Raw genomic sequence first — 13,476 nt, 5'->3', positions numbered from 1 at the left:
TGGTTCTGAGGTTCCCAAGTCTGGGAACATGTTGAAGACCTCTAACGCACACCGCCAGACCTGCTAGAACACTGCCTCCACGAAAGCACCCGACTCAAAGGTACTTTTGCCAGCACCGAACGGCATTGCTTTAAAAGGTCAGTGCTGATTGGGTTGGTGAAAAAAACCTGTACCTCATGACCTGTGTTACTTTAAATCAGGGCTTCTCAGCACCCCTGACATTGTGGCCCAAATAACTGCTGCAGGGGACGGACCTGTACGGGCAGGACGCTGGGCCTGGTCTCTACCCACTGGGTGCCAGTTGGTACTTCCCCGGTTATGACAACCAGAAATGTTTCCAACACTGCCAAATGTCTACAGTGGAGGGGGCAAAACCACCCCCAGCTGAGAACCACAGTTTCAAATACTATACTAATCAGCCATTTTTATATGGACTGCCAGTTCATGGCTTTTAACGACTTTTCGTGTTGGCAGAGTCATAGAGTTTTTCTAACTGAGCGTTTAAGTTGCTTCTGTATTAAAGTCACTGATTCGTTCAACCAGTTTTAAAGTTTCTACAAGATGCTTGTAAAAGGCAGAATATATAAGGCGATACAAAGTCACATTCTGCCGGGTGTGTAAATGAAAACAGCCATAACTTACAGCTCCCAATTATCCCTGTGGCTCCCCGTGAAAGGGCGAGCAACAGCGTGTCTCCTGGGGTGATAAAACTGCAGCCCAAAGGAACAGTTTGCCATCCCACAGCCTGTGCGCCCTAAGACATTGTAGCTCTAGGGTCCTGTCACACCCTGGAGAAGACAAACCACAGAACAACACTGAGTACCAAACACGTACCTTTGTTTTCAGCGTGGATAACAAAATATTGACGGTAGAAATCCTGTCTTCCTTTATGCCCGAGCTAAAAATGCAAGGAATAAATTCTGAAAGGAAAAGGTCCAAAGCATTAAACTCAAAAATATTTTGAACACGAGAGCAGACGAGAGAACAAATTACTTCATAAAGTGGCACAGCAAACAATGCCATTCGCTCCCTTTTTTATTTTTTGAAGGTTTTGTCATTTTCGATTACACATGTTCACAGTAGGAATAAACCACTTCATGACATGGGAAATCAATATCTAAAGGTAAAACAATGACAGAGCCATTAAAGAGGTTCAGTAGTTCCGTTTTACTGTCCTTCATACTGACTATTTGACAGAGAATGTACGTACAATTTTGCTGAATTTCTTTCTTTGCTTAGATTTGCTGATACCTATATCTTTATATATGTTTTTTTAGTGAGAGGGCTAGCAGGGAGAGGGGCAGAGGGAATGAGGGAAAGAGAATCTTAAGGAGACCCCGTGCTCAGCACGGAGCCAGATGTAGAACTCGATCCGTCTTCAACGGAGACGAAATCAAGAGTCGGACACTCAACCGACTGAGCCACCCAGGCGCCCCCAGATTTATATTTTAAATCATTTTATTAACTGTGGTAGAATTTGGGATGATGTGTTTGCTTTCTTTTCATGCTTTTGATCTCCAAGGAATCAGCTACCAGAGCTCGATGCCGTATCATGACTAACGTAATGGTGACACTGGGCAGAAACATCAAAGCAATTAGAATTTTGCTTGCTCCAGAGGTGCTCAAAGGGCACACACATATTTTCTACAAAGGAAATTCATTCTGAAAAGAAGAAAAATCAGAAAATACCAAACAAACCAAAAGGATGAAATCTGAAAGCAAACATAATTCCACTACCCAGAGGTAACTAGTAACCGCTAACCTTCTGCTATATCCATATTCCGTTAAATGTATCTTTCAGTAAAATGGGATACTCGAGTTTTATAACTGAGTCTACACCCAATCATATGTTGTTTAAAAGGCTGACATCGGGAAGCATATTTCTACGTCATTTCTAACAGCTGCGTTCCACCTTACGATTAGTCCTGTTTGTGCAATCAATCCCTTGACGGTGAACAGTTAGGAGTCCAATTTTCAGCGAACATGAAAAAATTATCCACTAAGAAAACCTCTACTCACGTCCTTAATTCTACCCTTAGGATAAATGGCCAGACGTGGAATGGCTGCTGGATCACACATTTTTAAAGTTTCGATGCATTTTTCAAGTTTTGCAAAGCGCCCTGCAAAAACATTAACTGAAGTACAACCCTGCCCCATCAGCAGCGCACATGAGTAACCCCAAACCGCCGTCCTTTAATAAAGGCCGGACGGCGCAGATGACCATGGGAATTCGGAAGAACCCTAGCCCTGGCAGCAGCAGCAGCAGCAGCAGCAGACCTCACACAGGAGCGGCCACAGCAGTTAAGGCCTGTCTGCTGCACCGTGCAACGAAGGGGTCTCCTCCGTGGCACCGCCTCCCCCATCAATGGGGCTACCTGCGCGGACCAGGGCTGACACCGTATGGAGTGACCAGCACCCACCACCCTGTTCTTAAACGGTCGCTGGCTGTTGTCCAGAGAGAGCTCGGGGCTCCCACCCTGGGGGAGGTGAGAGAAGGACTAGAGACTCGGCCACCCCGGGCCACAGGCACCGTGCTGTTCCTCTGACTCCCAGAGCTCTGGCAAGGACGTGGAACCTGCGCACAGAGCCTGGTATCACACCGAACACCTGCTACGTGCGAAGTGCCTTCTAGTGCCATCGTTCTCCGTCTTACCCAATCTCTCGATGAGAAGCAAGCGGCCCGAACAGGCTCTCGGCCACAGCCACCAGAAGGTGGTCCAGCTAGACTTCTCTGAAGCTCCATTACCGATATTCTGGTAACACTCAGCAAGGCCACTGAAGTAACTAAACTTTAGTTTTCCGAAGCCAATTACTAAGGAGGGCCGGGCAGCCAGGGCTACGTATCTGTGCATGTTCTGGAGCCACAGAGCCTCCTTTGTTCGTACGGGTCTCTCAAGTTTGCATCTCTCCTTTGTCAGCACGTCGCCCAGCATTCCAGGTAGCATGACAGGAATGCCTCTGTCGGTGCTCACGAGCGACATCAAAACCGCACCGACCGCGGCTTCGCCGCACATGCGTCCTCCATTCTAGTGTGTGCAGCGGCCATAAAGGCTGCAGACTGCTCAACCTGGAAAAATGTTCTGCAGCAGCTTTTCCAAAACACAATCACCACCAGGCTTTGCTATGAGACAAAGAGGCGCACCTACCTTTCAACTCCAGCACCTGTGCTATCGTGCTGTCATCACCGGCGATCAGAAAGGAGAGGGCGAACTGAATGTAGGCCAGCCGGACGTCGTGCACACCCTGGAGGGGCGAAGGAGACCGCGTGTCACGTGCAGGAAGCAGGGACTTGGCGGCACGCACGCCCCTCCTGTCCCAATGGCACAGAGGCCTTGGGGCTTGTGCCGTCAGAAGGCTCAAAGGCTAAAACAATGGTCATGTCTCTATGGGAACATGGAACCTTTTCTCTGCTCTTCTCCCTCAATCTTCTGCTCTACTTTTCCTCGTCTTTCAAGCTGTTTTTAAATAGAAAAGAATGGGTAGGGGCACCTGGGTGGCTCAGTTGGTTAAGCGTCTGATTTCAGCTCAGGTCGTGATCTCACAGGTTGTGAGTTTGAGTCCCACGTCAGGCTCTGTGCTGACAGCTTAGAGCCTGGAGCCTGCTTCGAATTCTGCATCTCCCATCTCTCTCTGCTCCTCCCCAGCTCACACGCTGTCTCTCTCTCAAAAAATAAAGATCAAAAAAAAAAAATCTTTTTTAATAAAAAAAACCAAAAAAAAAAAAAAAAAAAAGAGAAGCACGGGTAAAGTTTGGCTGAGTCCCCTTCCCGGTCATAACGTAAACATTTTGGGTGTCTGGACCACTTTGGTATGGAGCAGAAGATTCCCAGCCTGTCCAGACACCATCTACTTCACTTGCCAATGAAATAATATACACATTTTTGAAAATCCAGAGCCGGGGCGCCTGGGTGGCGCAGTCAGTCGGTTGAGCGTCCGACTTCAGCCAGGTCACGATCTCGCGGTCCGGGAGTTCGAGCCCCGCGTCGGGCTCTGGGCTGATGGCTCAGAGCCTGGAGCCTGTTTCCGATTCTGTGTCTCCCTCTCTCTCTCTGCCCCTCCCCTGTTCATGCTCTGTCTCTCTCTGTCCAAAAAAAAAAAAAACGTTGAAAAAAAAAAAAAAAAAAGAAAATCCAGAGCCAATGGAAAGACTGGTTCTGCTTTTGCTGACACCAATGAGGTGCTGTCTGGGTTTTATCAGGTATTATAAATTCACACCAGACACCGCGGCCCAGACGCTGTCCTGTTACCAACCTTGCGTGGCCTTCCTGGGACTGACATCTGCACTACTCTGCCATGACCCAAGACAGTGTCAGCCGCGACCCAAGACAGAGGGCGTCCCCGAGGAGGCCCACAGGCCATGACCAGTAGCCAACACTTCAGGGGAAGTCGCGGGGGCCATCTGATCAGCTTTCCCTGCCAGTAATTTTAAGACACACGCGTGTCTCCTCATCAGGTTCACACGCCAGGAGTCATGTGGAACGCTCACTGGCTGTACCAGCAGCAGCTCATATGCTGGGATCCTCCACTGCTTCAACTGTCACCTCCTCCCTACTTGAGTTATTCCAAAGATACCCTAATTGGTTGCCAGGAAATAAGTTAATGCCATGGAGAATTAGTTCCCTGAATGCCTGGAAAGATTAAGAAGTCTGCCTTCCAGATGGTTCCATTCCATTTAGTAGTGGCAGGGTGGTGGTGAGGAGGAGGAGGAGGAGGAAGTGGAGGAGGAGGAGGAGGAGGAGGAGGAGGAGGAGGCGGAGGCGGCGGCGGCCAATGTCATTTACTGAGCATTCACTATACCAGACACTAAGTCAAAGGCTGCACATCTGTTACTTCATTTACTCCTCTGAACAACTTGAGGTGGAGACGCCTTCTACGCCCATTTTACAGATGAGGAAACAGGCTTTAAAAACTCACTCAAGGACATGCAGCTACTAAAGTGAGTACGTACTGGAACTGGAAAACAGGAAATAATTGTACAAACATACTGCCTCGTGCTCGACTTTACGTCTGACTGGACAAGTGCTTTCTTCCCCGAGCTGCCACGGCATTTTCATCTTGCTTTTTCTCAATCTGCAAGGATCGCACTTGGAACCACCTAGGCCTCTACATGAGAACTGAATTAATTCTGTCTTGTTTTGTCGGGTGTCTGTTTCTTGGGGAGAAAAGAAAGGCCATCAGACCCCTACCCTGCAACATCCAGACGGAGGCCTTGCACATTCGCTGTCCTCACTGGGTCTACACTTCCATCCGTGCCCCACGGCATTTCAGCAAGACCCTCTCAGACCGATCCTGGTTTATTCCAAATACACTAAGCGCTCAAAACCAAGCTCCCCATTCCAGGGACGACTCTGTGGGCCTCCTCACAAGACAGAGTTTGGGTACCACGGTCACTAAGGTCTTTTTTTTTTTTTTTTTTAATTTTTTTTTTTTTTCAACGTTTATTTATTTTTGGGACAGAGAGAGACAGAGCACGAACGGGGGAGGGGCAGAGAGAGAGGGAGACACAGAATCGGAAACAGGCTCCAGGCTCTGAGCCATCAGCCCAGAGCCTGACGCGGGGCTCGAACTCACAGACCGCGAGATCGTGACCTGGCTGAAGTCGGACGCTTAACCGACTGCGCCACCCAGGCGCCCCACTAAGGTCTTGAAAGTGAGCTGCTTTTCCTCAGCGTACCTGCAACGCTTTAGTGCCTTCAAAACACAACAGTTCAGTGGTGTGCAAACAGCAGTTATATTCAAGACGCCATAATCTCGGGCTGAGAGACGACTCAAAGACGACTAAGATACCGTCCCTGTCCTCAGGAAGCTTAAAGGAGCCACCGCTCCCGAATTATCTAGATGCCTCGTTAAAAGAAACACATCAACTAACTCAAGCACAGGTAACTTGTTATCTCGACCCACGTGTGCCTCGTGTTCCGCAAGAATGCTGGTGAGATGCCAAAACTTGCCTGGTAAGGTTCAGTGTGGTACTGCTAGCTGGCTGGCTGGAAAGGTTCTACAAGTTTGGGGGGGTGGGGGGGGGTGCCCACTTAAGTACTGGGAGTCAGGGCCCTGGAAGGTCGGTCGCAGTTATGTGCCAGTCTGGATCCTTCCATCCTGCTTGTACACAGCAGCTGGACTAGATCCCCTCAAGGGCCCCCCCAGCAATGAATTTTGAACTGATATGCAAGTGGGTCCTCACCTCCCGGCCTCCATCTCACATATCCCAGCCAGCCCCCAATTTCAGACCCCTGACTGTGAACACACCAAGATCACCCTAGACACAGCGTGCACCCCCTCCAAGCAGCCACTGCCTTGCCTCCCGCTCACGCCCCCAGCCAGACAGCCCCTCACTGTCCCCTGGGCCTCTGCCCTCCGTCCCAGCAAGCTCCATCGAAGGCAAGAGGGCCACATGCCCCATTCCTACTCTCTGACTTCACAGCATTATTATCCTAGGAAGAAAGCATCCTGGGCTCTTTACGGCTCGTTCCGCAAAATGCTGTCTAAAATAGACCAAAACATATTTGGTAAAACTGCTCTCTGGCAAAGGATTTGAACAGCGCTTTCTTTGGCTGGATGAAAAATAACTCTTTTCACAAAGCTTTAAGAATTCCCTCCAAGATGCTAAAACACACCCATTAAGAAAAAATAGATCTATAGATCTATCAGCTTCTTCAACAACCTAAGGGCATGAGAAAAAGGTTGGGGGGCGGGGCTTTGAGAAAACTCAAAGCCAGGGAAGAAATTTAAGAAACATACCCACCAAACACAATGGGTGGCCCTTGTCTGGATCCTGATCTGAATCACAAAGCGTAAAGACATTTCTGAGACAGTGGGAAAAACGGAGACCGAACTGGGCATTCACTGATACTAAGAATTGTGAGCAGTATTAGGTGTGGTGATGGTAGTGTGGTTTTGTTTTAAAAGCTCACTTTTTGTTAAAGGTACACGCTGAAATTTTTACGGGGAAATGTGGTTCCCGGGTGGGATCTGTGGCACTAGACCGTCCCGAAACAACCAAACATGTGGGAGAGGGGGCCGTGCCTGCAGCTGGAGGACAGGTAGGTGGGGATTCTCTGTGCTGCTCTCTTTTTTAATCTCCCTGACATCCCTATATGGGGAAAAAAAAAAAATTATTGTCTAAAACCATTTCCTGAAACAAAACATTTAAGATATGCCACAAAGTAAAAACACTTTCATCTTGACGATAATTCTCATTTTACAGACCGAGGAAACGTACAATAAGTTGCCGAGACCCCGAGGTGAAGCGGGTGCGGCCTACAGCCGGAGTTCAGGCAGGGACGCCCCAGTCGTGTCTTGGTGGGTGGTCTGGGCACTGACATATTTTACTTAGGAGGCTGAGCTAGTTGAGGTCAAGAGAGAGGGAGTGGAAGCAGGGAGGGAATCTGATGGGTAATTACTGGCAGGCTGACTGCCAGGTAAGACCAAAGAAGCATGACATCTGCCCTAATGTGCAAACGGCACGCAGATTCTTTTTAGAGATGCATTTAAATGTCAGGAGCCATCACTCAATGAACGGAATTTGTTGACACAGAGTATGTGAATAATTCACAGTACTAAAAAAAGAGAATCCGCGAGACACTAAGACCTGGGATTTTTTTTTTTTTTTTTTCCTCAGGGAACACCTTGTTTGTAATTCCAGGAAAACCCTCAACACGGGGCCCAACCTCCCAAAGCCATACAAGTTACTTGGTGTTACTATGATTAACCTTCAGTCTATTACCTGGAGGTGCGGAAACTCCGAATCCCTGAAGAGTTAGAGAATGGGGTGCGGAGGTAAATCACGCTCACGTGGCCCTCCACCTGGGCAGACAGGTTGCTGACCGTCGGTCTGCCGTCTGCGCTCGGGATGGGGGTGTGGAGAACGGAGACCCAGCTGTCGACGGCACAGCCATGCCAGCAGGGAGGGCTCACACAACTCTTTGCAGCTTCTGAGTCCTCAAACTCGTGCTTTCTCCTCAAGAACCTCTCTCAACCCAAGTGAAACTTCTAGGGCCACCAGGGAACTTTTTTCTTTTTTTTTTTAATGTTTATGAGAGAGACAGACAGAATGTGAGCGGGGGAGGGGCAGAGAGAGAGGGAGACACAGAATCCGAAGAGGTTCCAGGCTCCGAGCTGTCAGCACAGAGCCCAACGTGGGACTCGAACTCACAAACTGTTGTGACCTGAGCTGAAGTCAGACGCTTAACCGATTGAGCCACTCAGTCGTCTGGGAACTTTTTTTTTTTTTTAAAAAAAAAAAACAAAAAAAACACAGCTCTCCTGAGGGGCATGTCCAACTTCGGCTCAGGCCATGACCTCATGGATTGTGAGTTCGAGCCCCGCATTGGGCCCACTGCTGTCAGCACAGAGCCCGCTTCAGTTCCTCTGTCTCCCTCTCTTTCAAAACTAAATAAACATCTAAAAAAAAAAAAAGCTCTCCTGAAAACCATTCACACTTCAATTCTCTTTGGCACAGTCCAGCACCTACTCCTTATAAGACGTACAAACAGGAGGCAAAAGAAACATTAAAAAGCTGTATCTTCCTTGATGATGCCACTTCCTAGTTGAAATTTCCAAGGGTTTTCTCCAAAATGGACAGAATAGGACCAGGACCGGGACACCCCACGAAGTACGTGGGAGGTTATTCCGTCTACTCTGTGAAGACGCTCACGAGCTATGTCATCCTCACGGGCCAGGAGGGCACGGCGATGCTGACCCCCCAGAGAAGCCGTCCTCAGATGTCCCTGTCATCCAGGCTCTGCCACACATACAGGCCTTGTACTCCGCCCACATGAAGACCAAGGTCGAAGAAAGGACAAGAGACAAACTGCTACGGCCCTCCAGAGAGCAAGGAAACACACGGCAGGTACAAGACGCTGGGAGCTCCTCACCTTTGAATCCCTCTTGGTCGCCAGGGTGTACAAGGTCTTTTTATTCAAATCAAAATGGCTGCAGACGTCCCTGGCGGCCTCAGGACCCTGGGTCACCATGGCGGCCATCAGGTTGAGACAGGCTCGAGCCATCCTGTGGGAACATCAGGCACGTGAGGAAGAGCAGAAGCACAAAGCCACTTCACTGCAAAGCCAAGTGCACTCCAGTCTGTGCGGTCTGCTGTCCCCAAATCAGAAAAAGGAAGGAAACAGGTAGGCAGGCATGCTTAAAAAAACAAAAACAAAAACACCCAAAACCAAAACTTCACACAATCTCCAAATAAAGCTTAAAAACAGAGTCTGAAGAGGATCCAAGAATACAAAATGTGAGACACAAAGAAGATGGCAAGGTCTCTCCCCACTAACTCATCACGTAACTGGGAGACCCGCGGCTCGTCCCCGCCACTGAGGGCACGAAGACGTCTTCAGAGCGGGCGTCTCCAAAAGCAAGCTCTCAGCTGCCTTTCGGTTCCACTGCCCCCCAAAACCCGTGGTTGACTGCGTGCCTACCACACCCCAGGCCCCGTTCGAGGTGCTGGAAGACAGCATCTCATATGACACTCAAGGCCCCCGCCTGCATGCACCTTGCATTCCAGCAAAGGGAAGTGGACAGTCAATAGACGGACCTAGAACATTATGTCAAATGTCTGGCTGCACAAATAGACCTGCAAACGGATACTTCTGCCTGCCAGCTAAAAGGACAGAAAGTGACAGCAAATGGAGGACAGTGGAGCAAGGCCTCCCTGAGATGACACTTCTGGACCACAGGGTCCTGAAGGAGACAGGGAGGGAGACTGCAGTGACCACAAAGAGCCGCTAGGGCAGAAGGGCAGGAAACGTAAAGAATGTCCAGAGTGTTCCCATAACAGCAAAAAGAACAGCAGCACAGGCGTGACAAGGACGCATGGTAGGAGTCTATGGTGTGAGGGGCTGGCCCCAGGGGAAGCAGAGGCAGAGCCATGGCTTTACGAGGAAAGGAAAGGTCAAGAGCACTCCCAGAGAGCTGAACGCAGACCGAGCCCACGGCTGGTCTTGCCACATAACAGCGGGCAACTTACCTGTAGCCCGAGGCATACAGGGACTCACACAAGAGCTTCATGTGGCTGTTCAGCAGCTTTTTCACGATGTTGGTTCCCACAACATGAAAATGGGAAAGGTCGCTCGCTGTCCGCAATAGTATGGCCTCAAAAACTTGAAATATTAATAGTGTCTGCAAAGACAGAATTAAAGTGCTTATGGATCAGCTCATTTCTGTTTTTCCTCTATACATACACTCCGCCTGTCCTAGCCAGTCATTTAAAACCTTCAACGTGCATGACAGGCCTGCTCACATCCTGAGCCAAAGGCAGGAAGGTGACAGCTTCACAGGCTGCTCGGCAGACCCCCAGCTCTGGAATTAGTCCTGCTCCCACGGTCCAGCTAAGTGGAGAACTCTTCCCTGCTTATAATTACACAAAATGAAATGAAAAGAGCGATCTCTACTCATGACTGGACCTCCCTGCTCTGGGGATATTCAGGTCGACAGTCTTACAGCAATAACCCTGAGATTTCAACAGGTTCATAAATATCCCGAATTCTGAACCTCTCTGGAACCAGAAGTCTCAACTCAATATGTGTCTGCAACTATGACATACAGTTTCTACCTATTTCCCTTTTGTCAAAACAAACCAACCATGTCAAGGGGGCACCTGGCTGGCTCAGTTGGTGGAGCATACGACTCTTGATCTTGGGGTTACAAGTCTGAGCCCCAGGTTGGGTGCAGAGATTGCTTAAAAACAAACCATGGCAAAACCAAGTGCATTGCGATTAAGGGTCTATGGTCCTTCCCTCTGGTATCATTCACTAACATGAACTTAGCACTTTCCATCCACATGCTTTAAAAAGTCATGATGCAAAATTGGATGTATTCCTATGACACAGGAACAAAACACAGTCTTCTATAGAAAGGTGATAATGTTCTGGAAATTTCTATCACATTTCTCTCCATCAAGCTCAACACCATAGTGGCGTGAACTTTGTCTTCTCTTCAGCAAGCCAGGTGAGGAATGACATACTTCACTTTCCGGCCGCTTCTCCCCGCTCAGGAGCTGGAAAATCTCTGCACATTCAACCGAAATCTTTATGTACCCTTCCACAACATCATACACGTCTTCCCTCGGTAGCTTCTTGGCAGCAGTGACAAATGCTTCCAAGGCTGAAATAAGAGTAACGTTCAAATGTTAACAGGGACGGTCTCCTTAGCAACAATCACAGCCGCGGCTGCGACAGAGGCAGGTTTCCAGCAGAAGCATCCAGGCGGCTGGAGGTGCCGCTCACCCGGAGGGAGAACACGGCAGCAATGCGGAGACGGGGCCATCCAGAGTTCTGACATGGCCTTTTCTCTATCTCCACTGAGGTAAAGGGGAACAACTTTCAAAGGAAGAGCTTTAGAGCCAAGCCTTCTAGGGGCAGGGATCCTCCCCACCGCTGACATCGATCCACTCCTGGGCACCCTCTGGGTCTAGACCAATCTAACCCTGAAGCCATACACTCACCTCCATGAAGGGGGTAAAATCAGAGAACGGATAAAGAAAATGTGGCGTAGCTGATCTGTATCTAAGTGTATATATATTATTCAGCCAGAAGAGAGAAGGAACTCTGCCTTTTGCAACATGTATGGACCTTTGAGGGCACAGGGTGAAGTAAGTCAGAGAAAGACAAACGCTGTATGTTCTACTTATAGGTGGAACCTAAAAGAGCCAAACTCATACAAACAGAGAGCAGAATGGTGACCAGGGATTGGGGGGTGGCAGAAATGGGGAGATGTCAGTCAAAGGGTACAGACTTTCAGCTATAAAGATGAGTACATTCTGGGGCACCCGGCTGGCTCAGTAGGTAGCGCATGCGACCCTTGATCTGGGGGTGGAGAGTCTGAGCCCCACATTGCGGCCAGAGTTTGCTTAAAAGAAAAAAAAATAATGAGAAAGATGAGTAAGTTCTGGGGATCTAATGTACAGCATGCTGACTGTAATTAACAGTACTGTAGCATATACTTGATGTGGTAATCATTTCACACAGTATATGTGTGTCATCATCTCACTGTACATCTTTCCAAGTTTTTCTATTTTGAGAGAGAAGGAGAGAGCACGCGCGATGGAGGAGCAGATAAAGAGGGGGAGAGAGAATCCCAAGCAGGCTCCACGCTGTCAGCGCAGAGCCCGACACAGGGCTCAATTTCACGAACCGTGAGGTCATGACTTGAGCCAAAACCACGAGTGGGATGTTTAACTGACTGAGCCACCCAGGCACCTGTCATCGTACATCTTAAACTTACAGCAGTTACGTCAATCGTATGTCAATAAAGCTACGTAAAAAGACAACACAAAAATAACAACAAAAAAACCTTTCCTAATGCCTGGATGAAATCAAAACCCCCAACATCTGTCAATTGTACTTCTCTGATCTGTCAGGAGATCACATCACAGGAAGCTATGAGAACACATCAAAAGGGAGACAGAATCCAAGAGAGAGACCAGATTCAAACACAAATTCAACACAATCTCATACAACGGATTCACCCCTTCACCCACTGACTTCAGCTTCGCCGTGTCTTCCAACTACCTCATCTGTACCCACTGCCCGTCAACCCGAGTTTCCTTCTGAGACCTGTTCAAATGCAGCACCTGAATGCCAAGGAGCCGCCTGAGCAAAACCGTGAACACGTACGTGAATACAATCGTTCAAATCACTAAGCATGCTCTTTCTTCTGCCAGAATGATTCCTGTCCCTGTTCCTACCCCAACCTACAACTCCGCTGAAAAGCCACTCCCTCTGCGGAGACCTCTTTGAGCCCCCAGATTAGGTCTGAGGACTGAAGGCCCTACGTACCTCTCCTCTGGGGGACTGCTACTTGGAACTCTTCATATGTAATTACATTCATTGACACCTGCCTTCTCCACCTCACTATTCATGTGCTCCAGAATGGCAAGGCCCAGGTCTGATTTTTTACTCACCATTTTCTCTCTAGCACATCACAGCCCCTAGTAAATAACGCAGAAATGAACGAATGGCTGAAATGTAGCACTCTGAGCTAAAGCAGGTATCATCTTCAAAGCACTGGCTGGCAGTTGCAGGCATCAAATGTTTAAAAACAAAATTTATGGGAGGACAAATTGTTAAGTGGGGCTATCCTGGCCAACTTAATAATCTCTTTAACCAGGGAGAAATGCTGTCACTTCTATTTTGACACACTACCAGTGCTCTCACATACTAGCATATTCAATTGTTGGGGCTTCTGGGTGGCTCAGGAGTGGCTCAGTCACTTAAGCAGCCGACTCCGGCTCAGGTCATGATCTCACAGTTAGTGGGTTTGAGCTCCGAGATGGGCTCTGTGCTGACAGCTCGGAGCCTGGAGCCTGTTTCAGATTCTGTGCCTTCCTCTCCTTCTGCCTCTCCCCTGCTCACACTGTTTCTCTGTCCCTCAAAAATGAATAAACACCTTAAATTTCTTTTAAAAATTCAATTGCATTTTTTCCCTCCTAACCTACATACTTTTCCAATGGATTACAAGAGGTTGTGAAGCGTG

The 13,476-nt window shown here is 48.6% G+C and overlaps 1 protein-coding gene across 3 annotated transcripts in view; it reads right to left on the bottom strand.

Annotated features, from left to right (window-relative positions):
- Positions 1-13,476, bottom strand: part of URB1 (URB1 ribosome biogenesis factor) — an 82,105-nt gene that overhangs the window by 67,776 nt on the left and 853 nt on the right. For all 3 annotated transcript variants that reach the window (XR_005793181.1, XM_040484048.1, XM_040484047.1), the window contains exons 2-6: positions 10,967-11,106; positions 9,971-10,122; positions 8,874-9,006; positions 3,147-3,243; positions 835-920 (exon numbers count right to left, since the gene is read on the bottom strand). Coding sequence is in view for 2 of the 3 variants with exons in the window: in XM_040484048.1 (XP_040339982.1) it covers positions 835-920; positions 3,147-3,243; positions 8,874-9,006; positions 9,971-10,122; positions 10,967-11,106 (608 nt within the window). In the remaining variant the exon portion in view is untranslated. The remainder of the gene's footprint in view (positions 1-834; positions 921-3,146; positions 3,244-8,873; positions 9,007-9,970; positions 10,123-10,966; positions 11,107-13,476) is intronic.

This window comes from Herpailurus yagouaroundi, unplaced genomic scaffold (assembly GCF_014898765.1).
Source record: "Herpailurus yagouaroundi ecotype Mexico unplaced genomic scaffold, PumYag 162, whole genome shotgun sequence".
NCBI classification, from domain to species: domain Eukaryota; kingdom Metazoa; phylum Chordata; class Mammalia; order Carnivora; family Felidae; genus Herpailurus; species Herpailurus yagouaroundi.
The sequence above is the reverse complement of the archived record's forward strand: the minus strand, read 5'-3'. Positions and strand labels throughout refer to the sequence as shown.